Source organism: Borostomias antarcticus (assembly GCF_949987555.1).
Source record: "Borostomias antarcticus genome assembly, chromosome: 36".
Lineage (NCBI taxonomy): Eukaryota > Metazoa > Chordata > Actinopteri > Stomiiformes > Stomiidae > Borostomias > Borostomias antarcticus.
In genome coordinates, this window is record NC_140269.1 from 1,385,657 (window position 1) to 1,411,678 (window position 26,022).

The following is a 26,022-nucleotide window of genomic DNA, read 5'->3' on the forward strand; positions in this document are numbered from 1 at the left end:
TCATGAGAAATAGGGTTTCAGCGCGTTGTCCGAGTCCCCGTCTTGGCCCACCCTGCACTCTCCCAGGTCGAAGGCCATCCCAGGGGACAGCCCTGGAGCACCATGGGACCTGTAGTCCAGGAAGAACGGGTCTTTCAGCATCGCTGACTGATCAGTAGGGCTTTGGGGCGGGTCGCTGAGCGGGGCAGTAAGCAGGGACAGTTCCGAGTGGTCGATGGTGCTGGTCGGGTAGAGCCGGGGCTGCTGGGAGCAGGAGCCGGCGGGGGACGGGGTCGCCATGGCGTCGGCCCTTGGGGGGGCCGGTGAGTTGCTCTGGGACTCGTCGGCCGAGAGGGAGCGTCTGAGCTTGGCCCTGGCGTTCTGAAACCACACCTGCGTGTGTGTGTGTGTGTGAGAGAGAGAGAGAGAGAGAGAGAGAGTGAGAGAGGAGAGAAGAGAAACACAATGCCAGCTGCCTGTAACCAACTGCCGACGCGAACCTATTATAGGACGGCGGTCATGTGACTTACAGTAGGTGGAAAAAGGGTGGAGAAATGGAACACAAGGAGAGTCTGGTCTGATTGGCCCCAGAGCCGGGGCCCCGCCTACCTGCAGGACTCTTTTGGGCAGGCCGGTCCTGTGAGACAGGCAGCCCCAGTCCCTGCCGTCTGGGTTGTGCTTCTGGGCGAAATACGACTCCATGGCACGCAGCTGCTCACTGCGGAAACATGTCCTGATTCGCTTGGTCCGCCGGCGGGACCGCCTCCCGGTCGCCACATCGTCCAATCGCGGCTCGGGGCTGCTGACAGACTCCTCCCCTTCACCTGGAAATAATGTTGGTTGCAACGGACAGCTGTTACGTATTATTATGAAGCAACACAACCCTGTTCTTTCTGTACCGTCTCTACGGTAGTAAAGCAACTAAAATAATCATCACCATTTCAATCATCTAATGGTATCTTCTAGCCAATAGACAAACATACTTCAGGAGCTTGTTCGATCGTCTCCTTGAGAGGGGTCAGGGAAGAATTTTTACAGCTCACTGTTCTGGCCCCCGGGTGAAACTGCCTTTTTTGCTTCCCTCTGGAATATAGTACTTCTGTACAGGAAGTACGTAAAGCTCTTAAAGCGTTAATCTGCAGGTCCTGACCTTCTTGAACCTAGCTTTTTGAAGATGGCAGCTGATTTCATAGCAGAACCGTTAATTTATCTTTTTAATCTCACCCTAGATAGTAAAGAAATCCTGGCAATCTGGAAATCGGCCTATGTTCTCCCATTGTTAAAAGGGGACAGTATTATCAGTATTAAATAATTACAGGCCAATATCAAACTTGTCAGCACTGGCCAAAGTACTTGAAGCTCTTGTAAGTGAACAACTTAAAGAGTTCTTATATAATAACACTATCTTATCTACATCCCAGTCAGGTTTCAGGAAACAACATAGTACAATAACGGCAGCCTTGAAAGTTGTTAATGATATTGCTGTTGCCCTAGACAACAAACAGCACTGTATGTCACTCTTTCTAGATCTTTCCAAAGCATTCGACTCGGTTGACCATGATATACTGAAACAGAGATTAGTTCACTCAGGTCTCTCAGAGCAAGCAGTTGCATGGTTTGTGAACTATTTATCTGTAAGATCTCAATGCACTAAACTTGATGGCCTCATGTCTGATGTGCTGTCTATCTGTAAGGGGGTGCCCCAGGGCTCAGTACTGGGTCCCCTCTTATTTACTATATATATTAATGGTCTGGGTCAAAATGTGTCTAATGCAAATCTTCATTTTTATGCTGACGATACAGTTATTTATTGTTGTGCTGCAAGTCTTGCCGAAGCTTTCCAAAACTTGCAATCTGCTTTCGATGTTGTACAAAATACTTTGTGCCAACTGAAACTTGTCTTAAATTCTGACAAAACGAAACTTATGGTGTTCAGAAATACACAAAAAATGCCACTGAGCCTACCATCCATTGTCACTTTTCAGGGAAAAGACATCGAGATTGTTTCTTCATACAAGTATCTTGGAATTTTAATTGACGATGGTCTCTCTTTTAAACCACATATTCAGCTCCTAGTGAAGAAGCTGAAGCTGAAATTGGGTTTCTATTTCAGAAATAAGTTTTGTTTTTCTTTTGAAGTTAAACAGAGACTTTTTGCTGCTACATTCATGCCTGTGCTTGATTATGATGATGTTCTGTACATGCATGCTTCCTCTCAGTGCCTCAATGCAATCAATACTGTTTACCATGGTGCTTTGAGATTCATCACAAACTGTAGAAATCGTACTCATCACTGCACCTTGTATGAGCGGGTTGGATGGTCTGCATTGTCTACTCGTAGACTTATTCATTGGTACATCATAATTTATAAGGCAATTCTTGGTCTTGTTCCTTCTTACCTCTGTGCCTACATTATACAAAAAAGTACTGGGAAATACTCCTTAAGATCACAGGACTTCTTGCTGCTGTCTGTTCCCAAAGTCAGAACAGAAAAGGGGAAAATGGCTTTTAGTTATTCGGCTCCTTCTGCCTGGAACATGCTACAAAATGATCTCAAACTTGAGGAGCAGGTCTCAATCAATGTTTTTAAATCCACTGTGAAGGTTTTAGAGGTGGATTTAACAGTATGTTCATGTTTTTAACTAGCTTATTGCCATATAGACAAATCACCAAGTCACATGTGTAAATTGTATTACTGTTGCATCTCTGTGTATTTTCCGTCTGTAACTCTGTGTTTGGATTGCACTGCTGCCTGTCTTGGCCAGGTCTCTCTTGAAAAAGAGATTTTTAATCTCAATGGGGCCTTTCCTGGTTAAATAAAGGCTAAATAAAAAAATAAAAAAAATGCACGAGACTTTTTGCCTTAACATATCCTACTTTTAACACATTAGGCTACAACACCTAATTTGACTATTATATCCAGCTTACTCAGTAGAGCATCGTACTCTCCTCATGAGAATCTCAAGGTCATAGGTTCAAGCCCCTCGTTGGGCGCAGCTAAAGCATTTCATGGTACAAGGTACCTTCTTTTTTTTTAACTCACCTTCTCTGGAGGGCTGCTGCAGGTGGAGGCTGTAAGGGGGCGGAGTCCCGGGGGCGCAGTCGTCATGGTAATGCGATTGACAGAAGAGGCTCTCGCCCTGCATGCAATACAGATTTCCAGGCATCAGTGTGACATCACACTCCTGTGGGGTACATAATCAATACAGTTAATTGATCAGTTGATTGACTGACACAGATTGATTGATTGAATATTGCATTTTGTATTGATTTTTTTCATTTTATTGTATTTATATTTTTATGTGCAGGGCTTCCTTTCAAAACATCTTTCTCGATGGGACTCCATGCTTAAATAAAGATTAAACAAAATTAATTGATTTCTATGACTGTTCCCTATAGGGACTGTATGATCAGTATGACTTCTTCTTCATCATATGGGCCGGTTGTTGCGTCCTCTTCCCCCAGGCTCGGGGCTGAGGGGCTATCCTTTTACCACCCCGAGCCTGGGTGAGGGGTCACCCGGGCTATATATCCGGGCACACCTCCAGGAGCCATGTCACCGTTTCATCATCCACAACCATCAGGCCACGCATTCCATTGGGTGTCCGATATATCGGACAGTCCTGGATGACGTGGTCTGCGGTTTGTTCCTCGGCGCCACACTCACACGCCGCACAGGATACCAAGCCCCATCTGTGCATCGATGAGCGGAAGCGTCCGACGTCGGTCTGGAGGCGATTAAGCCTCACCCACGCCGGTCTGGGTAAGTCCATCCCGGGAGGGGAAGGACCAGCGGCTGGGATGAAATTACAGAGTCTGGAGGTGTTTGCCTCCCACTCCGCACGCCAGGTGTAGTCCGCCCATCCTGCCTCACTGATGTTAAGATCTCTGCATTGCTGCAGGAGAGCCCGAGCGGCAATAAAGGGTGTCTGGACTTGAGACGCCGGGGAGGCTCTGCTGTTGCAGTGAGCCTGTCGTTGAGCAGGTGGTTAGGCTCCACGGCCCGGCAGGCCAGACGTGCTGTGGTTCCTGTGCGGCGGAGGCCAGCGGGCTGGATGGTTGTCCACAGGAGTGGGATGCAGGCATCCCGTCACGATGCGCAAGGCTTCGTTGATAGGCGGATCAATGAGGAGGGTGTGAACGCTGCGACACTACACCAGCGCGCAATATTCCCTGTTGGAGTTCACCAGGGTTAGGGCTGCGGTACACAGTGGGTTTTTTTGCGCCGGCAGCCCAGCCTGATCGGACCAGTCACCTCATCAACGCCATACGAGCTGTTAATTTCTTGCGCAGTGACTGAGCTGTCGGCAGAACGTGAGCGACCTGTCCAATGTCACGCTGAGATAGGTTGGTTCGTCGCGGAATTGCAGGAGTGTTCCATCGAGGTGTATTCGCAGCTCACGTTTGGCTTCCTTGTTGTTAAGGTGGAAGGCCGCCGACACGTCTTTGCCTCGCTGGGCTTCAATCTCCATTTCCGGAGGTATGCTGCTAGTGTCTGCATGTCCTGGCTCAAGTTTGTCTCCACGGCCTGCCAGTCTCCAGCTGAGTACACCAGCGCAAGGTCGTCTGCGTAGGCATACTTCCTGGAGACTGTGCTTGGTATGACTGTTCCTTACTTATAGGTTCTCTCTAAGGAACTCATGTTCTATAGATAATCAGTCCATACCACTAGAACTCTATAGGGATGGACCCACTGTCCTATAAGAGTGCAGCTGACACAATTGGCTTGAAAACAGGTGTATTATATACAGGCGTATTATATTTCTGGGTTCAATGCGACAGACTACTATAGTATCTGATGCTGTATGTATATCTGACCTGGCAGCAAAAGCACTCGGGGTGAAAGGTCAGCTCGCCAGACCTCATGACCATGGCGGAAGACGGGATTGGTTGGGAGCAGCGAGCGCATCGTCCCACGCTGAATAACCTGGCCAGGATGAGAAACGCCAGCGTTAGCCAATCAGAGGAACCAGAGGTAAGAGGTACATGTACACTACAGGCGGTTAATTTACAGTGAATTGAAATTACATGAAATAATGTCTGATAAATTAAGATAGGTCTTGTCGCCTGGACACATCAGCTCCAATGCTACCAATGCTAATCCAGCACAATAAGAGCGGGATAGCCAGTTAGCTCATGAGCTCACAACAACTAGCAGCAGCTTCCATATTAATAGCGGTCAGTGGCTAAAGCAGTTACACTGTTGATTCCTGTAACGTTAGCTATTTTGCTGCAAATTGGTTCAACTTCTGTTGGTAAGGTAAGGGATAAACCCAGATAACCAGGGGTGGAGAGCTGGTTGGGGACAGTACAGTGACCTCCGAGCAATCTCCATGCACCCACCGGTGAAGACCATGTGTCTCTAGCCCACTCAAGGGCTGCGTTTCGGGGTCCATGGCGTGGATAGTGGCGTGGGGGTGAGACAGCACCCCCTTTGGTCATAGCTGGTCGGGGACTGTACAGTGACCTCCAGACAATCTCCATGCACCCATGGGTGAAGACCGTGGGTCTCTAGTCCACTCAGGGGCTGAGTTGTGGTGTTTGTGGCGTGGATAGTGGCATGGTGATGAGACACCGCCCCATCGTGTCTGAGTTGGTCGGGTACACGTCACTGACCTCCGGGCAATCACTGCACCCACCGGTGATGACTGTGTGTCTCTAGCTCACTCAAGGGCTGAGTTGTGGGGTCCGTAGCGTGGATAGTGGCGAGACTCCGCCCCCTAAGGTCAGAGCAGGTGGGGAGCAGTGCAGTGACCTCCCGGCAATCTCCATGCACCCACCATTGAAGACTGTGTGCCTCTAGCCCACTCAAGGACTGAGTTGTGGATTCTGTGGCGTGAATAGTGACGTGGTGGCGAGGCTCCACCCCCTTGGGTCATAGCCAGTTGGGGACAGTGTCTCTCTCTCCAGGCTACCCACCAGAGAAGACCGTGTGTCTCTAGCCTACTTGGGCTGAGTTCTGTGGTCCATGGTGTGGATAGTGGCGTGGTGGCAAGACTCTGCCCTTTTTGGACCCGAGTTGGTCGGCGACACTGCTTTGACCTCTGGACAATCTCTATGCACCCCCCAGTGAATACCGTGTGTCTCTAGCTCATTCAGGGGCTTAGTTGTAGGGTCTGTGGCGTGGTGGCGAGACTCCGCCCCCTTGGGTCACAGCCGGTCGCGGACAGTACAGTGACCTCCGGGCAATCTCCATTCACCCACCAGTGAAGATCGTGTGTCTCTAGCTCACTCAGGGGCTTAGTTGTGGGGTATTTGGCGTGGATATCGGCGTGGTGACGAGATTCCGCCCCCTCGAGCCCACAGGGGAGGTTTCCCCTGTCCCCTCGAGGACAGTGTACTGGTCTCCGGGCCACCCACATGCACCCAACCGTGAAAACTGTTTCTTTAGCCAACTCAGGGGCTGAGATGTGGGGAGCGTGGCGTGGACAGTGGCGAGACTCCGCCCCCTAAGGTCAGAGGCGGTGGGGGGCAGGTCAATGATTGCCAGGCCATCCCCATCAGAGAAATCAAATTGAGCACCTTTAAGGGCTGTTGTGACGAGGACAACGGTTGGTTTTTGGCGAAACTGCAGAGAGAGCGAACTTTAGCACTAACTTGGCTAGTTAATCTGCAGGCTGCAAAAACAAGACACTCGTTGCTAACGGAGGTGTAAAACGTCGGTAGACTATGCCAGCTCTAAACTCCAGCTCTAGTGCGCTCTAAGCAGCTGTAAGCTTGGCCCTGTTCAGCTATATACAGCTTGCCGGTGGACACACGCCCTGCCGGGCTCGCTACTTAAAATCGTAACCGATTTGGAAAACAGGTTGCATCACGCACATAAGGAGAATTGATCTTAAAGGAGTAGTAAAGGGAAAAATCATGTTTAGCCCCATTTTAAGGTTACTTATGATCATATACAATGGTTCAGATAAAAAAGTTGACAAAACTAGCACTTTTGAGAAAGTCTGATTATTACTCTACCACCGTTTTGGACATACAATGGATGTGGGTGGGCACCGTGAAAAATCATTCAAAAACATGTTAAACTCTCAAAAGACAAGAAGCTCACTGAGGGGGTAATTGGTGTCCGTTGGTGTTCTGACATCAAATTCACCTCAAAGTATGAATCCTGTTTTATTTATCATTTTATGAAATCCAATGACTTGTATTGACGCGACCGTTGTACAGTAGATGTGTAGATCAATCCGCAGAGGGGATTCAGGAAGCGGAACTACTTACGGTAGCTATTGTTATTGTTTATGTTGCTAGGCTACCTAGTTTGCGGAAGTTTACACATGCATGTGCTGCGACTAAATAGTTCTATGCTAAATATTTTAAAAAAGCCTTTCCAGATGAACTAGAATCTTACTTTATGGCGAATTATGTCAGAACGCCAACTAACACCTCGGTGAGTTTCTTGTCTTTGAAATTGAGAGTTTAACATGTTTTTGAAAGATTTTTCAAGGTGCCCACCCACATCCATTGTATGACCAAAACGGTGGTAGAGCAATTATCAGACTTTCTCAAAAGTGCTAGTTGTCGTCAACTTTTTGATCTGAACCATTGTATATGATCAAACAATGGATCGGTACCAACCAACGTTCCAGACCAGATTTCTCCTCCGATTGTCAGGAGGGATGAGTCGGGGATAAATCGGTCCCAAAATCCTAAAGTGTGAGCCCAGCATTAGTGTTTCATCTGGGACGGCGGTTCCACGGACGCCTAACCTGCAGTAGTCCTGTTGGCAGTAGATGTTGCCCTCTCGACAGTAGAGGGAAGGGTGTGTCTGGAGCTCGCAGTGGCACTGGCTACAGCGAAGGCACGCCTCGTGCCACGACCGCCCGGCGGCCAATAGGACGAAGCGGTCGCAGACACGCCCCCCGCAGCCGGCACACACCATTGGCTCATCTGTAGGAGTGGGCGGAGACTGCAGGGAGACCTAGGGTACCAGACAACGCGTGAAGGACGTGTCACTATATGATTTCAATTCAATACATTGATAACGATACTGTAAGAAGAACATTAAAGTACCATACTGGTCTAAATATGATTTGATCTCCTTAAACTAGTCACCCAACGTATATCACATTACCACAATCAATTTTTCAAAGCAAAGCTCACGTTAAAAGATATTTGCATTTTCGTGTTTTACTTACATTTCAAAAGTTGAACATGATGGCTTTAAAAAGTATTTTTAAAACTGTTCCCTCGTTGCGCTGACAAACTCGCCCCAGTTAGTTTCAAATTATTTTCTGTCGTTTTTATTTTATATTATTTTAGTTTGAATCCATTGAACTCCTGCGCTAAATTCTCTAATCCACCTACGCTAGATTCTCTACCCAGTGTTCCTAGCAACGGTTACCATGTAAACAGGAAGACAGATCGTTGGCGTAAGCTGTGCAAAGAGGGTTAAAACTAAAATAATAACTACTGAAAATTATTTGAAACTAACCAGGGTGTTTGTCAGCGCAACGAGGGAACAATTTAAAAATAGGTTTTGAAGCCATCACATTGTCCTTTTGAAATATAGTAATAGTAAAATGCGAAAATGCAAATATCTTTTAATGTGAGCTTTATTTCAGAAAATGGATTGCGGTAATGTGATATACGTTGGGTAACTAGTTTTAGAGGATCAAATTATATTTAGACCGGTATGGTCCTTTAAGGGACTTAACCAAACCTTAAAGAAGTAGTAAAGGGAAAATGCATGTTTAGCCCTGTTTTAAGGTTACTTATGATCATATCGTTGGTTCAGATCAAAACATTGACAAAACTAGCACTTTTGAGAAAGACTGATTATTGCTCTACCACCGTTTTGGTCATACAATGAATGTGAGTGGGCATCTTGAAAAATCTTTCAAAAACATGTTAAACTCTCGATTTCAAAGGCAAGAAACTCACCGAGGTGTTAGTTGGTGTTCTGACATATAATTCGCCATAAAGTAAAGTACCCCCTCTGTGAACTTCTTGTCTTTGAAATCGAGTTTAACATGTTTTTGAAAGATTTTTCAAGGTGCACATCCATTGTATGACCAAAACGGTGGTAGAGCAATTATCAGACTTTCTCAAAAGTGCTAGCTTTGTCAACGTTTTGATCTGAACCATTGTATATGATCATAAGTAACCTTAAAACAGGGCTAAACATGCATTTTCCCTTTACTACTCCTTTAAGAGCTGTGGCTTACGTGATTGGCTGAAGGGATCACTTCTTCCGCATGGCTAATGACCTGAGCCTCCAGCCCATCGTCACTGTCACCATGGATACTGCCATACAACAGGCTGTGCAGGGTGCTGTCCCCTTCTGACATCATCCCTGCGGACAGACAGCGTGAAAAAGAGGGATATAACTACCGACCCCAGAAGGTAACAGTAGGAGATTTGAGAGATGTACCTCTGGCTACTCAGTTCAAAACATCACAACTTCCACCTAACCCTAACCAGTATGTGCTGTTAAACATTCTCTTTTGAAAACCGCATTGATAACCTGAAATTTAACAGTACGAGAAAATGTACATTTCAATAAACCGGCGTATTCAGTCCAGAGTTAGAAATGGTCTTACCAGTCAGAATCCAGTTATTCTTATTATAATCCAGTTACAATGCCTCTTTGGAAACCTTGGGACAATATCACCCTCCAATAGAGCATCTCTTCTGCATCATGGCACTAAATGTGTCCCCCCCCCCCTTCTCTGCACAGGCACACGCAACCTCTCCTCTCCATCTCAGAACCACAGTCACCACAGAAACAACGTTCTTGTCCTCTCTGCCACAGGGTTCTGCCTATGAACAGTGTTCTCTCCCTCCGTTATGTAGTTCTAAACCATCTGGTGTTTCACATCCAGTCCCCTAAACTTTGGGCTGCTCGGGCTCCGGCCCCCGGAGACCATCTAGAACACATGTAAACACAACCGCCGGGAGCCGCGCTACACATCTGATTGGATGCTAGGATGACAGGCGGGGCAATGGTACCTGGAAGCTTTCCCTCGGGGACCAATTAAAAAACAGCAGAGCCCAAAAAAAGGGGCATCTGGGAACATGCACACAGTGGGAGGGGGGGGGGGGCAGACGAGACGAAGGTGATGGACCTTAGAACAACCCCTGCCTGCCCGCCCCCCCCCCCCCCTCACAAGCCCATGACATGAGGTCCACAGAATCATCCCATTCATCACAAATAACATCACCGTGCTGTTTAGATTATTTTTGTTTAAAACAAAACTTTATTAAAAATGAAGATAAGAACGGAATGAAATGAACAAAAGAACAGTTGGATTTATATACACATAATAAGGGGGTCTGTGACGCATGCCTGCCGGGTCCTAAGGGGCGGTCCCACGGCCCCCCCTCAGAGGTTGTCCGCCCCACGGATCCTCCTGACCAGCTGCATGTCACGGGGGAAGATGGTCACCCGCTTGGCGTGGATGGCGCACAGGTTGGTGTCCATAAACAGAAGGACCAGGAATGCCTCAGCGGCCTGGGTGAGGGAGGGGGAGACAGAGAGAGAGACAGACAGAGAGAGAGAGAGAGAGAGAGAGACAGAGAGAAGGGAGAATCATGAATCTGATGGCCAGTAGCAGTGATGAAAGCTGGGCTGATTGGGATGGTTTCAGCGCCACAACAGATAAGTCTTCTCATCCTGTAGTAAAGCACAATGATGTCACATCCTGTAGTAAAGCCCAATGATGTCACATCCTGTAGTAAAGCACAATGATGTCACAATGATGTACTTATGTCCAGGGTTTTTCCGGCATAGAGGATTTTTGGCGCCCCTCAGAGAGATTTTAGACAGAGCCAAAATGCTAAAAATCGAGAATATTTTTTTTTTAATTCAAATGCTCTCCAAATGTGTTTGATATCTTGTTTCAAGCGCAGCCCATCCCTCTTTCTTGCATTGTCCATGATTTGGACCACTAGTAATCGAGATAATAGACAGGTTATCAGTATTTTAAACATTTTGGCTTCATATCTATTCTGTTTAATGTCAGATTCCCCAGGATTGTGAAAAGTGAGCTCAGTGAGAATGACAGCGAAGAATATAGGCCTATATATGTTGGTAGGCTACTCGGCATAACACAGAGGTTTCCCCCAAAAAATTGCATGCGCATCACCCCCCAAAGACCCATTCTGAGCCAGGAAAAACCCTTAAAGCCTCTGGAAACTTGGTTTGAAATAGTAAAAATGCATATATGATATCAAATGTTAGTGTCTCTTTAAGCATCCACAAAAATCAGAGTTAAAATAAACGTTCAGAACCCTTCGAAAAAAGTGTTCAAAAACGGCTCATTTTGCTCTCTAGACCATTTCTCAGGAATGTGTGGGCGCATCAGATCAGGATTTGATTGACATTTTGATCCGCCAATGACAAACAATCTCATCAAAACTAGCAACGCACTATGCACAGCAACTAAAAGTCCAGCCGTATATGTTTGAGCCGTCAGATACTCAATTCTCAGAGGATGCAGAAATACAGTAGAAGCCCTGCCATGTCCAAATAATTCATTTTAATCAATCACTGAATGGTGAGTTCCAAAATGCTTTTCTATCCATTAGTAGAATTAGTTAGCCACAACTAGTTCTAACCATACTAGCTAGCGCTAACATTATTAGGCTGCTAAGCACCTACAAAGCACTGAGTTGGCAAGCTAACAATGTTAGATTTCTTTAGAAAAAGGTGAGGTTAACAATAAACGTGGAACATTTACTTAAACTTTATCATTAGCAAGTAACTTACATGATCGATCTCTAGGCTCTGGGCATTGGGGAGAGGCTGAAGTGGAGGGAGAGAGGGTACTGCTCCAGCTACAAGACATAGACGTTGTGCAAAACCCATGGCTTTCTGGCAGAATTTAATGAATGAGCGCAGCATATGAAGGTATGTTTCCGGACTGCTCAACCACGGCTCACCAAAAACGAGGTCCACTGTTTCTCTAAATCCAACACAATTGGAAACTAAAGAATGACTTGTTGTCATCTCACCGATGAGCACCCAGGGACAGCACAAACAATCATGATGGTGCACAGGGTGGGCAGATGGAGGATAGATAAAAATAGATACCGGTAGATGGATAGATAAAAATAGACAAAAATACTAGGCTGGATCAAATATGTTTGCTAACTGCAAATTTGCTGTCGACGAGGCAGATTTAGCGGGGAGGTAGGACTTACTAACGTGCATTTTTTAATGATTGGATCTCGGATATAATGACGTCACATTAAATTAATTAAACAACGCCCATTTCAAAACCCACTGTCAGGAATGTTACAAAAACTTAAATGAGAATATTTCGAATTTTGATAGAAAGTAATTGCTAATACTTTTACATGTTGTTTATTATGTACATAATACACTAAATTACATAGTTAGAGGACTTTTGTGGATTTGAGTTTCCAGAGGCTTTAAGTCAATGATGTATGCTTGCCTTAATCTTGATCCACATGTATGATCATGGAAACTCCCATTGCTGTATTACATTTATGAATATACTAATATGAAGAAAGAACTTACATGTATCAGTCATCAACTCTAGGCACAATTCCATTGTTTTCAGTCAAGTTCTAATTCACATTTCTGGCAAAACTCTAAGTACAAATCGCATAATTTAGCAGGGGTTGTCAACCTATGGTAACTTAAGGCCCACTTTTGAATGTAAAAAAAATCAGAGGACCACCTTCCCAAATACATGAGAAAAAAACATAATATGACTGAAGTTTGCATCCGAGGGAACATTCGCTAGCTACTGTATGTTAGCTGAACACTTTTGTCTCAACACCAATGAATGTGATTGGCGTGGTGATATTGAAACATAACTGGTCATTGAAATTCTGCATTTTAACTTGACTTAAAAAAAAAAAAATGTAAGTGTGAATTACTGAGTATATTTAGATATGAAAATAACTAGCTTTGTTAATTACCAAGCTTTATTTTATTTCTTTCTAACCTACTAGTAGTAGCCTACTGCCTCCGTGGACCACTGGTTGAGAATAGCTGAATTATAGCACACTTTGTTCACCTGGAAAACCCTGGCCTTCAAAATGTCACGCCCTAATCACACCTGGTCTCAATCATGGTAAATGGACAGCTGCCATGAAAGGTGCTAGCCTGCTCATTGGGAGCACATTGGGAGCAATTTGGGTTTGGGGTTAGGAGTTTGGAACCCCGCTCAACCTCCTGAACTACAGGACTACACTGATTTACAGATAGATCTGTTTTACCGCATCTTTTATTTTTGTTTTTATTTTGTGTGGGCCAACAAAAAACTTTTCGTAGTAAGCCAACTTACTACGACAATTTCGTGTTTAAATCGGGCTCAGGCACATAGATTAAACATGTGCAAAACATGACAACTGGCGGACGTTGCGTGTTATAAGGGACGTTGCGTGTTATAAGGGTCGTTGCGTGTTATAAGGGTCGTTGCGTGTTATAAGGGTCGTTGCGTGTTATAAGGGTCGTTGCGTGTTATAAGGGTCGTTGCGTGTTATAAGGGTCGTTGCGTGTTATAAGGGATGTTGCGTGTTATAAGGATGTTGCGTGTTATAAGGGTGTTGCGTGTTATAAGGGATGTTGCGTGTTATAAGGGATGTTGCGTGTTATAAGGGTCGTTGCGTGTTATAAGGGTCGTTGCGTGTTATAAGGGATGTTGCGTGTTATAAGGGATGTTGCGTGTTATAAGGGATGTTGCGTGTTATAAGGGTCGTTGCGTGTTATAAGGGTCGTTGCGTGTTATAAGGGTCGTTGCGTGTTATAAGGGTCGTTGCGTGTTATAAGGGATGTTGCGTGTTATAAGGGATGTTGTGTTATAAGGGATGTTGCGTGTTATAAGGGTTGTTGCGTGTTATAAGGGATGTTGCGTGTTATAAGGGATGTTGCGTGTTATAAGGGACGTTGCGTGTTATAAGGGTCGTGTCCTGTTATAAGGGATGTTGCGTGTTATAAGGGATGTTGCGTGTTATAAGGGTTTTTGTGTGTTATAAGGGTCGTTGCGTGTTATAAGGGATGTTGCGTGTTATAAGGGTCGTTGCGTGTTATAAGGGATGTTGCGTGTTATAAGGGATGTTGCGTGTTATAAGGGATGTTGCGTGTTATAAGGGTTGTTGCGTGTTATAAGGGTCGTTGCGTGTTATAAGGGTCGTTGCGTGTTATAAGGGATGTTGCGTGTTATAAGGGTTGTTGCGTGTTATAAGGGATGTTGCGTGTTATAAGGATTGTTGCGTGTTATAAGGGTCGTTGTGTGTTATAAGGGATGTTGCGTTATAAGGGATGTTGCGTGTTATAAGGGATGTTGCGTGTTATAAGGGATGTTGCGTGTTATAAGGGTCGTTGCGTGTTATAAGGGTTGTTGCGTGTTATAAGGGACGTTGCGTGTTATAAGGGATGTTGCGTGTTATAAGGGATGTTGCGTGTTATAAGGGATGTTGCGTGTTATAAGGGTTGTTGCGTGTTATAAGGGATGTTGCGTGTTATAAGGGTTGTTACGTGTTATAAGGGTCGTTGCGTGTTATAAGGGTCGTTGCGTGTTATAAGGGATGTTGCGTGTTATAAGGGTCGTTGCGTGTTATAAGGGATGTTGCGTGTTATAAGGGATGTTGCGTGTTATAAGGGTTGTTGCGTGTTATAAGGGTCGTTGCGTGTTATAAGGGTCGTTGCGTGTTATAAGGGTCGTTACGTGTTATAAGGGTCGTTGCGTGTTATAAGGGTTGTTGCGTGTTATAAGGGATGTTGCGTGTTATAAGGGATGTTGCGTGTTATAAGGGATGTTGCGTGTTATAAGGGATGTTGCGTGTTATAAGGGATGTTGCGTGTTATAAGGGATGTTACGTGTTATAAGGGATGTTGCGTGTTATAAGGGATGTTGCGTGTTATAAGGGTCGTTGCGTGTTATAAGGGTCGTTGCGTGTTATAAGGGTCGTTGCGTGTTATAAGGGATGTTGCGTGTTATAAGGGTCATGCCTCTCGATTCCAGATTGCCATGCTATTTAAAATCACACTTCACGCCGGCTTTCTTTGGTTCAGTGTAATCAAACAAACAAAGACGAAAAACAGAGGGGTTTTCTATAGGGCGATATAGCAGGATCTCTATATAAAAACTGAGGGGTTTTCTACAGGGCGATATAGCAGGATCTCTATATAAAAACTGAGGGGTTTTCTACAGGGCGATATAGCAGGATCTCTATATAAAAACTGCTTCTGGTAATGTGCGGATCGGTCCCCAAGATAAACAACAATGGTTATCATCTATCAATGTTGATGTGTTGTTGTCTCCAGCTCACCTCCTGCAGGGCTGCCAGTGCAAGGCCCTGCCACCTCATATAATCGCTGGCGTACACCTGGCACACCTCCCGAACCTGAGGGGAACAACACAGGGGCAACATTAGATACTCTAGATACATAACTAGATAGATATTTAGTAGATAGGTAGATAGCTAGGTAGGTAGATAGAGCATTAGGTAGGTAGATATCTCTCCGTAGATATCTCTCCATAGAGATACGTTTGTGCCAGATCAGAAAATGATCTCGGCCAATCAGCGTTGGCTCTAAGGAATTTGAAATACAAACAGCTACGCTGGACAGGTTTAGGTGTGACGACAGCGAGGAGCGGTTTAAGTTAGCGTGTGATAGACGGTGATAAACGGTTCATCCAATCACCTGCCGAGTATTTTTGAAAGAGCCTGCCCTTTTTCAAACAGTTTCCAATAGAGAGTTCCCAGATGGTTTGGCGAAGCAAACCATCTGGTGCGTGGGGTTACTGGTAACCAGCCCTCTATCGAAAGACGCATTAGATCACAGATCAGGATAAGCGGGGTTATGAAACAGGTGCTGGATTATGATTTCTTTGCTGGTATTTTCTATCCTTGGCTTGGATATTGGGGTAGGACGGGGGGGGTAGGGGGCGAGTCCAAAACGTACCAGGCGTGCAAAGGGACCCTTCCTCAGGAGGAGGTTGGTGGTCTTCTGGAATTTCCGGATCTCCATCAGTGCTCTGGTTCCTGGCCGAAACTTCTTCTTCTTGCGAGGGGAGCCATGATCTGAACCCGGGGCTGAAATTAAATCGCTCCGCTGTTTGTATTAATGGTTCACAAATGCATATCATACACCCTGGTCAACAGAGATAGTTATGAACTGCGTTACCTACTTGGCCATCAGACAGAAAATATTAACCATGTTACAATTCAAACGACTGATTTGGACACAGCAGTAATTGTCAGACCGGATAGACCAAATTCTGAGCTTATCTCTTGGTCTGAAAGACGTTTGTGTTTCAAATCGGTTCTAATATATCCACGGCTACCACAGCGTCCCTCTTTGTCGTGGGCCTCACCCGATAGGCCGCTGGTTCTGGGGGTGGAGGTGGAGGGAGCTGGTCCTGGTCCGGGCCGGTGTTTAGGGGCTGCGCTTTTCCGCCGGCTGGTCGATTTCTTGGGGGAAGTACGCACCATCCTCCAACGCCAAGCTAGGGCTGAAGCAGAGCAGAACAGTCAACTGGCTGTGGTAGTGGCTAGTTCCCATAAACACAGAGACCGGTGAAACTCTAACCCTAAACCAACAGGCCCGGTATTTAGCATTATAAGCTATGTTATAAGGTTATTTACGATCATATGCAGCGGCCGATATCAGAGTTTCGACAAGCGGTGCACTCTCGAGATATGGCCTGTCGCCGCTAACACTCAATGGATCAATAGGTGCATTGAGAAAATGCTTCAAAAACACAATAAACGATGGTGTCTCAAATGTTTTATCATTTAGCCTAGAACTATTTTCACTCGCAATACATGCGTTTGTAAACTTCCGCTTGAACTGAATTTGGAGGCTATCATAGAAACAGAAGAGCCGCTTCCAGGTCTCAGGTCTACACAACAATAACAACAAGTCGAGAAGTCAAGGACTGCTTTACAGCTAGTATTTCATTGATAGTTTTAGGTAGATGTGTTTGTTGTTCAAAACAAATATGGGACGCGGATTAATCTAAACATATCTGGCTTTGTTGTCAATGGATATAATATGATAAATAAAACCCGATAGGAAGACGAGGCTGAAGTTAGAACCCGTCTCTCAGAACCCGTTTGGAATTATCCGGTCCACCTTAAAAAAAAAGTTCAAGTCAAGATTAAAAGAAAAGTACCCAAGACGTCACGGGTTCTATACTACACAGTGGTAGTAGACCCCCTCACAGTGGTAGTAGACCCCCTCACAGTGGTAGTAGACCCCCTCACAGTGGTAGTAGACCCCCTCACAGTGGTGGGAGACCCCCTCACAGTGGTAGTAGACCCCCTCACAGTGGTAGTAGACCCCCTCACAGTGGTAGGAGACCCCCTCACAGTGGTAGTAGACCCCCTCCCGGTCTGACTCATGCAGTTTCAAGAGATTCTGATGTGCCATTTCAAAATAAAAGCCTTCTAAAGTATCAAAAACTGCTTAAAAGAGGATTAAATCAGGATTAAAAGAAAACTACCCCAGATGCCACGGGTTCTATGCTACACAGTGGTAGTAGACCCCCTCCCGGTCTGACCTGTGGAGTCTCGCGAGATTCTGATGTGATAGTCAGTAATACTGTACATCCATGGAGTTCCCCGTCTTTGAAAACGAGAGGGTAGCCTCGCGGTTCAGGCTCACTCTCGGTATCCTGTGTAGAGCCCGCTGCTATCCTCCCAGCAAACACGCAACGTCAGGGAGACGTTCAGATCATGTCTTAATAACGTCCGTCGGTCCTGAACCCCGTGTGTTCGTCTGCTGGACCCCTCAATATTCACACGTCTGGCTTGGACCCCTCTAAGACGTCTGTGGACGTGCAGAACGGGTTCAATATCTGAACGTCTAAAAAAAACTTTCATTCTGGCTCCTAATTGGATGTCTTTGGACGTCCGAAAAAGACAAAAAAGACATCTAAAAGACGTCTTTTAGACGTGTCTTTGCTCAGTGGGCTGTCACACAAATGCTTAGCGTGTGAAGGCAGCCAGAATATAATGGGTGGTATATAATTATAATATAATGGGTGGTCGGTCATCCTGAGCAGGCCATCTTTTCAGAACACCGGAATCGCGCCATCCCATGAAACAACGATAACATTCCTGTCGCAACTGAACTGTGGCTCTTTGCTGTGTGGATTGCTGTAAACAAAGGAATTTCCTCACGATAAAGCTGATGTATCAATCAAAGTCGATCTTAGCTGACGTAACGTTGTCTTTCCGAGCTGGCTCGCTAACGGTAACATTCATTCGTCCACAGTGGGTTTAATTCGTCCACAGTGGGTTTAAAGCAAACTCTTACCAAACGAATTCCAACCAGAATCAGTTGCAGGATCAAAGGGACATGCAGTAGTGCTACCGAACAGGGAATTCAAACTCGGCGGGTCTTGGTGTCTCCTCGCTCAGCCAATAGATGCAGCGGATCTGTGTTATTGAGGGTGAGTGTGTGTGTTTATTGGTCGAGCCGCAGGCCAACAGCTGAGCGTGCAATCTGATTGGACGTGAGACAATCCGATAAAACCAGGGTTGCCAGGTTGCTTTACTGTAGTATCCCTCCATCGAGGTGTCAAACATTATTCTGAAGCAACAGTGCATTTATATACGATTTTTGCATAGGTGGTATTCAAGTCACAACCCTCTGAAATAAAACAATCATTTGACAAATAGAAATGTGTTTTACTACATACAATCAAACCAATAACATTATCAAATCACAAGTACACTTTTATGAACTGCAAACCAACGCAACCCTGATGGGTGCTTTGTGCTGTGTGTGAATTCATGACTTTGACCGTGCTACAGTATGTCAGCTGTGTTTCACTGGGTGTCCATGAGCTGAACGGACGCCTCCACAACCTCCACTGGGAGCGGTGTGACTGTCTTGGTCAGGACGGCTGTGGTTCCAGGTTTGTACCTGTACTGTCCCTCTCTGGAAATGAGAGAATGCACACAATGCATACATTTTAGCTTCAGGGTTAGTATTGTGATTTGAAGGGAGAGAGAGAGAGAGAGATAGAGAGAAAGTAAAAGACAGAGCAATTGAGCGAGAGAGAGTGTGTGGGTGTGTGCGTGTGAGAGAGAGAGAGAGAGAGAAAGAGAGAGAAACAATTTCAAAACTAACGTGTTGTGGGACCACTCACTTTTGGCCTTTCTGGGCGGGCTGGTCGTAGCCCCGGAGGTACTTGACGCCCACCTGGGTGATGACGCACAGGTCCACGTTGCTGCCGGAGCCCAGATCACAGAAGATCCCAGCAGTGATGGCATCACGCACCAGCTGCTTAGCCTCCTCCAGCTGAGGGGAGCAGGGAGACACGGAGGGAGGGGGGAGGGAGAGAGGGAGGAGGGATACAGGGAGAGAGAGATGGAGGGGGGAGGGAGAGAGGTGGAAGGGGTAGCGGGAGAGAGGGACGGAGGGGGGAGGGAGAGAGGTGGAAGAGGGAGAGAGAGGTGGAAGGGGTAGAGGGAGGGAGGGAAAGAGGTGGAAGGGGTAGAGAGGGGGGAGAGAGGTGGAAGGGGTAGAGGGAGGGGGGGAGGGAGAGGGGTGGAAGGGGTAGAGGGAGGGAGGGGGAGGAGAGGAGATATAGCAAATGGAGGAAGGAGGAGAGGAGGTCGAAGATTTATTTTGTTGTTGTTAAACTCTTGTTAGTTGTCTGTGCAGAACAGCATCTCACCTCCATGTCTGGCTTGTAGCGGTCTTCAAAGACGGAGATGGCAGCCGCGGCTCCTGAACCTGGGAAGAAAAGCGACACTCAGCCCTCTGATCACACATCCACGCAGAGAGAGGAGAGGAGGGGACAGGTGGCACTCTTCTGGCAGGGAGGGACTACGACACGGGGCTACAGACTAGTGGTCACCTAGCCAGGCCTACCCATGGTAAGGAAGGGCAGCTTGTCGTAGGACCCGTGAGGGAACACGCCGTAAAGATGGGCTCCCGTCACGTCCACGCCACCGACGATCAACGACGAGCCGATGTGCCCCTGGTACCTGAAACGAGAGTGAGAGAGAGAGAGACAGAGGGAGAGAGAGCATATCGGAGAGAGACAGAGAGAGAGCATTACAGAGAGAGAGAGAGAGCAAGCTCGTCCTGGATTTGCTGAGTTAAATCGGTTATGCCCTAGTAAGTTTACGTTTATTTTTACTGGGGCATTTTTACATGACTAAATTTTAAATTTCCAATTTAGGATCTTGAATATGAGATACGCGTCTCTGTCTTTCTCACATGAACTTGGTGAGGAAGTTACTTCATCGAAAGTGCATGTTATGTTAATTGTGAAAGCTGGTAACTGAGAGACGAGCACATGTGGAAGAGCAAAGGACTTCAGGCCTGGCTTAAATACCGCCAGCAAACAGATGCTCTTGGTTTAATTTCCCCAGAAACCAAAAGAACAATACCCCAAAAATGAAAACGACAGCCTAAATCAAACAAACACACCTTATATTTGACCCACGTTTGCTTGGCTTTCAGTTCTTGGTACAATGACAAAGCACTGATTCCCATCGTTAGTTACACTGGATAGACATGCTCTCTCTCTTTCTCTATCTCTCTCTCTCTCTCTCTCTCTCACACACACACACTCCTACCTCTCTTGACTGATTCACAGTCTCTCTCTCTCTCTCTCTCTCACCTGAATAGCATCTGTTTCAGCTGCCGTGTAACCGTGACAACAAGGGGCGGGCGTCCCGTGGTGAGAGAGTGCAGCTCCACGTTGGATGACATCATCTGGGTGGTGACCTCGGCGTCCGCGGCCACACCCGCTCCACAGCAGCTGCGGAGGAGGAGGCCAGCGGGGGTCAGCGCGGGGACTCACAGCCAGGGCACGAGATTTGGGGGCTCAAGAAAATTAGTTCCCCAGAAACAAATCCAGAGAGCTACTGGTCTGCATGGAAAGATGTTTCTTCAGGGGTTTTGATTCTTGCCACTCACTAGATTTATGGTGTTTTGATTCGTGCCACTGACTCACTAGATTTTGGGAGCAATGTAGTGGATCTTCATGCAGTTCTTGTCGGCCACCACCATGTCATCAGTGGCTCTGGTGTCTGCACCAAGAATCACCCCATCCTGGCGAGAGAGAGAGGGAGGGAGAGAGAGGGAGGGAGAGGGAGGGGCATCCATCCATAGAGTGATCCACCAAAGTCATCATAATCACCACTGTAAAAAAGGAAAATGGCCAATATCATACTGATATGTTACGTTACGTTATCGTACATGGCTGTGAGGACAGAAGGTAAACTGACAACCATCATGGCTTGTTCCTGTTCCTCACCTTGAAGACAATGCCAGCTATGGTAGTACCCGTCTTCCTGGCTTTAGGAGCGCTGTAGCCCTGCTCAGACAGATTCCCCTCCAACACAGCATTCCTGCACGAGAGGGGAATTATTTTATCATCTAGTCTCATCTAAAATAATGGTTGTGATCAGTACTTCTACTCTCATAGGTTTATCCCCCAGTCGACCCAGCTGAGTAGGCTGGTAATGCGTTGCGATGCGTAAAAGGCGCACAAATGAGCGCCGCATGACGAAAAACGTTGCATTTTCTTCCCCGAGATCAACTGCCGTGTGGTGATAATGTGAATGATGCTGCAACTCACCTGCGAGTGTTTTCAAAGGAAAACCCACCGCTTGGTGGCTGGCAAGGCCCAGAGTCGGTCAGCATCATCGGAAAAGATGGGAAACTCCTTATTCATACAGCGAGAGTGTTAAAAGTAGGCTACAGCAGGTGAGGTAGACTTTCTACCCCTTCACCTTGTTAAACCCAACTCTGTCTCGGCAAGTTTGTTGGCTGAATGTGTCAGCGTTTCGCACAGAGGAAATCTCTTTCACTTTCAATTTTGCATCACAGATTCAGACGAATCAAAAGCTTTGAACTATACAAAATGGACACCGTAGGCTACCGCAGTGTTCAGGCCTTGCCACCAATACATCCATGCTTGCGACGTGGTCAAATGTCGACTCGGCGCACAAAGTCTAACCTAAATTAGACTGCTCCTCTCAAATGGCAATCCCGTCATCTGTGCTTTCTAGTAGTAGCCTGAACGGTGGGATGGATATCAAACTGAGTAAAGGATACAGTTAATATATTAACTTTATTATTAATTAACTTTATTATTTCACTTTATTTAGTGGAGAGCCTTTATTATGCCTTTACTTGGGACTGTATACTTTTGGTAACAGTGTTTCAGGAAAAAAAAAGTAATCTTACATGCTCGGTCATGTAGCCTACATTATGTGTGTGTGCTTTGTAGCCTACTGTAATTGGCAGTGTAGGCTATAGTGTGCCTTATGTAGACTAATACACGCTCTTCTTCGCCATTTTAAAGGTTGTGTAGGCCTACTGTCCTGTCCTTGCACTTGTCCATTGTTGTATTGCTGTACCACGGGTCGGAAAAAAGCCTGTGTATGTAAGTACAATGGCAATAAATGAATTTTGATTCTGAAATGATTTTGCACTTATCACGAGTAACTGTGCACTCAGACAGCGAGCGACTTGGGCGACGAGAGCGGCCGGCTGCCATTCATTCATTCATTCATTCATTCATTCATTCATTCATTCATTCATTCATTCATTCATTCATTCATTCATTCATTCATTCATTCATTCATTCATTCATTCATTCATTCTCAATAGAAGCTGGCGACATAGTGCGACGCGATGCCAGCGGTCTGAGCGTAGATTTGAAGTTGGGCAGAGTTCAACTTAAGGAGAATAAGTCAGTTCCATCCTTGTCCATTAGACTCAGACAGCGAGCGACTAGGGGACAGTGGTTGCTCTGGTTGCGTGCATCGCATCGCCAGCTTCCCGGCAGCCAAGAGCTGCAGACGCAGGGTGGGCGGGTCATTCATGTGTCACTCACATTATTGAAGATGTATTCTACTGCCATTCTGAGGTAACCTGCTCTGCTATTGGTTGCTGCTTCAGCGATGTCGCTGCTAATTTGCATAAAGACTCTGCATATTACAGCGTTTCGCAGAGAAAATCTCTTTCACTTTCAATTTTGCATCACAAATTCAGACGAATCAAAATCTTTCAACTATACAAAATGGACACCGTACCGCAGTGTTCAGGCGACGTGGTAAAATGTCGACTCGGCGCACATAGGCTAAATTAGACTGCTCTTCTGTAGTGCCAATCCTGCAATCTGTGCTTTCTAGTAGTAGCCTGAACGGTGGGATGGGTATCAAACTGAGTAAAGGATACAGTGAATATATTAACTTTATTATTAATTAACTTTATTATTTCACTTCATTTAGTGAGGAGCCTTTATTATGACTTTACTTGGGATTGCATACTTTTGGTAACAGTGTTTCAGGAAAAAAAGTAATCTTACAGGCTCACTCATGCATATTGTCTCAGTGTGTGTGTGCTTTGTACACTGTAACTTGTAATGTACCTGTAGTACAGTGTGCTTTATGTCATAGTCGCTCACTTCTTCTTCTTAAATGCTGTTTACACTTATCACGAGTCAGTTCCATCCTTGTCCATTACTTGGCTCACAGAAACCCACCAGCGCGCTACACGCAGACAGGACTGCCATCTAGTGGTCAGTTGAGCAATGACACGCATAAAACTTAATAAAACCACCTCATCTTGTAGTGGTGTGACCTAATTGTACATGGATCCCAAAACACTTTGTTTTGTGCGATGCTTTTATTATAGTGCACCTTGTTAAACCTAACTCTGCCACGGCAAGTGTTGCCTGTGGTGCGCGACGATGAACTATGGACTGGTTGTTGTTTTCGATTTGGTTATGAACTGTGGATATGAACTGAGTATACCAGCATTTGTGGGTGGGACGCGTACCTGTGATTGGACCGCACCTCCCCAGCTAATCAGTGATGGTGGACACCTGTGGGAGTGGGGAGGGGGGAGATGTGTGTTTGGCACAGCGGAGCAGGAGCAGAGCCACAACGCCGAGGGCACGCGGGCAGCCAGCCAGCCAAGGAGCCGATGAGGGGGAAGTGACACCGCCCACGAACCAGATGAGAAAGGGACGATCTTGCCATCACAACAGACGCGTGAGTGGGCTAGTGCCATCTTTGATTTTCCAAATGGAATAAACCCCACACACATACACAAAACTATTTCCCAGTTCAATATTGTTGTAACTAAGACATTTTCAGGATTTTTTTTTTCCCTGTAGAAGGATAGAGGTTTATACACCGCCATTACAACCAAAAAGCTTTGTTTTGCTGCTGCTGCTCCGCAGGGGTTTCTCAAACTGAATAAATACCACACATGTAAACTCTAAACTGTTTTCTAGTTCAATCTTAAGACATATGCTGGAAAAAAAAGCATTTTCCCATGGACTTGGGCAGGGGTTCTGTTATAATGCATGAAGTGATGCACATTCTAAATCTATTGATCCAGATACTGAATCACTACTGAATCATTATCATTATATTTGAGTCATAAAATCTACAGGTCACATTCATGTCTGGGAGGGATGCACATGATATAGGCTACTGTACACTAAGGATGGGAGGGGTAGTGAATAAAAGTAAATAATTTCACTTTTCAACTTTTATTTTATTATTGTTGCCCAACAGGGGCAACAGAAAAATACAAGACAAAACGACAAATAAACACAAACACACACAAGAGGTCTATAGGCCCTAATTACCAGTCAAGAAGCCTACAAACAGAAAATCGCTGTAATTCCAACTCATTTCCACAGCTGTACCGTCATAGGGAAGGGACAGTGCATAATACTGTATTTTTACAGCTGACAGGAGGGGCACCACAACGTAAAAGAGTAAAAAATAAGGAAAACTGCAAAGAAATTGCAACAAAAACATCTAGAAACTGTACAATATACAATAACATACTGATAACTGTCCTCTATACATTTGATAGAAAAAAGTCTTACTTTTAGTCTTGGATGAGGGCAAGGCACCGGGAGAGACTCCAGCCATAGGTAGAAGGAACGTGTACCGTGGTGTGTGTGTGTGTGTGTGTGCGGGAGAGTCTGTAGCCTATGTATGTGTGTTCACAAAGAGTGCCTCTCCTCCTCCTCTTCTCTCCTCCTCCTCCTCCCCCTCTCTCCCTATCCCTGAGCCAGTGGGTTGAAAGAGGTGGGTCTGAACTTCATCTCGGTGAAGGGCACAGAGAAGACTTTGCCTTTCCAGGCGTTCCAGTGGATACCCTGCAAACAGAGAGTCGTTGATCTTAGCGTCTATGTCGCTAGGTGTGACGTGAAACGCAGTAGGCTACGTCGCAATGCATATACAGTACCAAGTGTTGCGATTTGAACCGCTGGCTTTGAACTAGCAGACTCGACTATATATATATATATATTTTTTTTTTTTAACCTTCATTTTACCTGCCTGTCAGCACAACATTGCGGGTGAGCGCTAGCTGTTGGCTCAGCACTAATCTCTCTCCAGACTCCAGAATATTCCATTGAATCCCTGCGCTCTGCATACTACATAATAGAGTCTGTGCCACTTCACCACCCAAGCTGGTGTTCTGAGGGCGTATCGAAAGAGTGACAGGTCGTAGCAGCAAATGAGAGACGCTAGCCCAGGTTGGATGGGCGGGGCATATCTATGGCTGGGAACGCCTGATCGCAAAAGTCACTACTGATTGGTGTCGCCCGGATTCCGGCGCTACCAATGAATTGCCAGGATTTGAGCACCAGATTTTCGCATGAAGCGCCTCAGACCCATAGAGAGATCTGCAGCATGCAGTTATGTAGTTAGCGTAGCTTATGTAGTGTATCAGAGTAGTTAGCGAAGCTTACGTAGTGTATCAGAGTAGTTAGCGAAGCTTACGTAGTGTATCAGAGTAGTTAGCGTAGCGTACGTAGTGTATCAGAGTAGTTAGCGTAGCTTACGTAGTGTATCAGAGTAGTTAGCGTAGCTTACGTAGTGTATCAGAGTAGTTAGCGTAGCTTACGTAGTGTATCAGAGTAGTTAGCGTAGCTTACGTAGTGTCACGCTATCAGAGTAGTTAGCGTAGCGTACGTAGTGTATCAGAGTAGTTAGCGTAGCTTACGTAGTGTATCAGAGTAGTTAGCGTAGTTTACGTAGTGTATCAGAGTAGTTAGCGTAGCTTACGTAGTGTATCAGAGTAGTTAGCGTAGCTTACGTAGTGTCACGCTATCAGAG

General features: G+C 45.9%; 4 protein-coding genes across 5 annotated transcripts in view; all 4 read right to left on the reverse strand.

Moving 5' to 3' along the window:
- On the reverse strand, positions 1-9,272 carry LOC311328007 (LIM/homeobox protein Awh-like; the record flags this gene model as incomplete). The annotated part of the gene is made up of 6 exons (XM_084461118.1): positions 1-372; positions 589-803; positions 3,023-3,164; positions 4,798-4,906; positions 7,689-7,900; positions 9,147-9,272. The coding sequence occupies 6 exons, from the start codon at positions 9,270-9,272 to the stop codon at positions 1-3; spliced, it is 1,176 nt and encodes a 391-aa protein (XP_084317244.1).
- A 988-nt stretch (positions 9,273-10,260) lies between these two features.
- Positions 10,261-18,244, reverse strand: cenpa (histone H3-like centromeric protein A). Of its 2 annotated transcripts, none has more exons than XM_084461141.1 (5): positions 18,221-18,244; positions 16,275-16,412; positions 15,863-15,993; positions 15,226-15,300; positions 10,261-10,432 (listed from the first exon to the last, which is right to left on the reverse strand). In XM_084461141.1, exons 2-5 carry the CDS (start codon positions 16,390-16,392, stop codon positions 10,304-10,306), a joined length of 453 nt encoding a protein of 150 aa, XP_084317267.1. In that variant the 5' UTR covers positions 16,393-16,412; positions 18,221-18,244; the 3' UTR covers positions 10,261-10,303. The 2 variants fall into 2 exon arrangements, with proteins under 2 accessions (XP_084317267.1, XP_084317266.1); XM_084461140.1 differs by lacking the exon at positions 18,221-18,244 and adding an exon at positions 17,076-17,202.
- A 466-nt stretch (positions 18,245-18,710) lies between these two features.
- Positions 18,711-21,571, reverse strand: psmb10 (proteasome 20S subunit beta 10; the record flags this gene model as incomplete). Its single annotated transcript, XM_084461143.1, has 8 exons — positions 18,711-18,847; positions 19,059-19,210; positions 19,590-19,648; positions 19,787-19,902; positions 20,544-20,684; positions 20,880-20,977; positions 21,183-21,276; positions 21,507-21,571. The coding sequence occupies 8 exons, from the start codon at positions 21,569-21,571 to the stop codon at positions 18,736-18,738; spliced, it is 837 nt and encodes a 278-aa protein (XP_084317269.1). The 3' UTR covers positions 18,711-18,735.
- Positions 21,572-24,959: 3,388 nt separating this feature from the next.
- The window catches only part of LOC311328008 (uncharacterized protein), a gene marked incomplete at both ends in the record, with an annotated part of 35,654 nt that continues 34,591 nt past the window's right edge, over positions 24,960-26,022 (reverse strand). Inside the window, one exon of the mRNA XM_084461119.1 lies at positions 24,960-25,058. Within this exon, the coding sequence (XP_084317245.1) occupies positions 24,960-25,058 (99 nt within the window). The remainder of the gene's footprint in view (positions 25,059-26,022) is intronic.

Excerpts from the sequence above, each read along its gene's own strand:
- cenpa (XM_084461141.1), bottom strand. The coding sequence starts at position 16,392 with ATGGTGCGTACTTCCCCCAAGAAATCGACCAGCCGGCGGAAAAGCGCA. Across the intron at positions 15,301-15,862 it reads AGGGTCCCTTTGCACGCCTG|GTTCGGGAGGTGTGCCAGGT; the intron begins GTACGTTTTGGA and ends TGTTCCCCTCAG. Across the intron at positions 10,433-15,225 it reads CACTGGCAGCCCTGCAGGAG|GCCGCTGAGGCATTCCTGGT; the intron begins GTGAGCTGGAGA and ends TCCCTCACCCAG.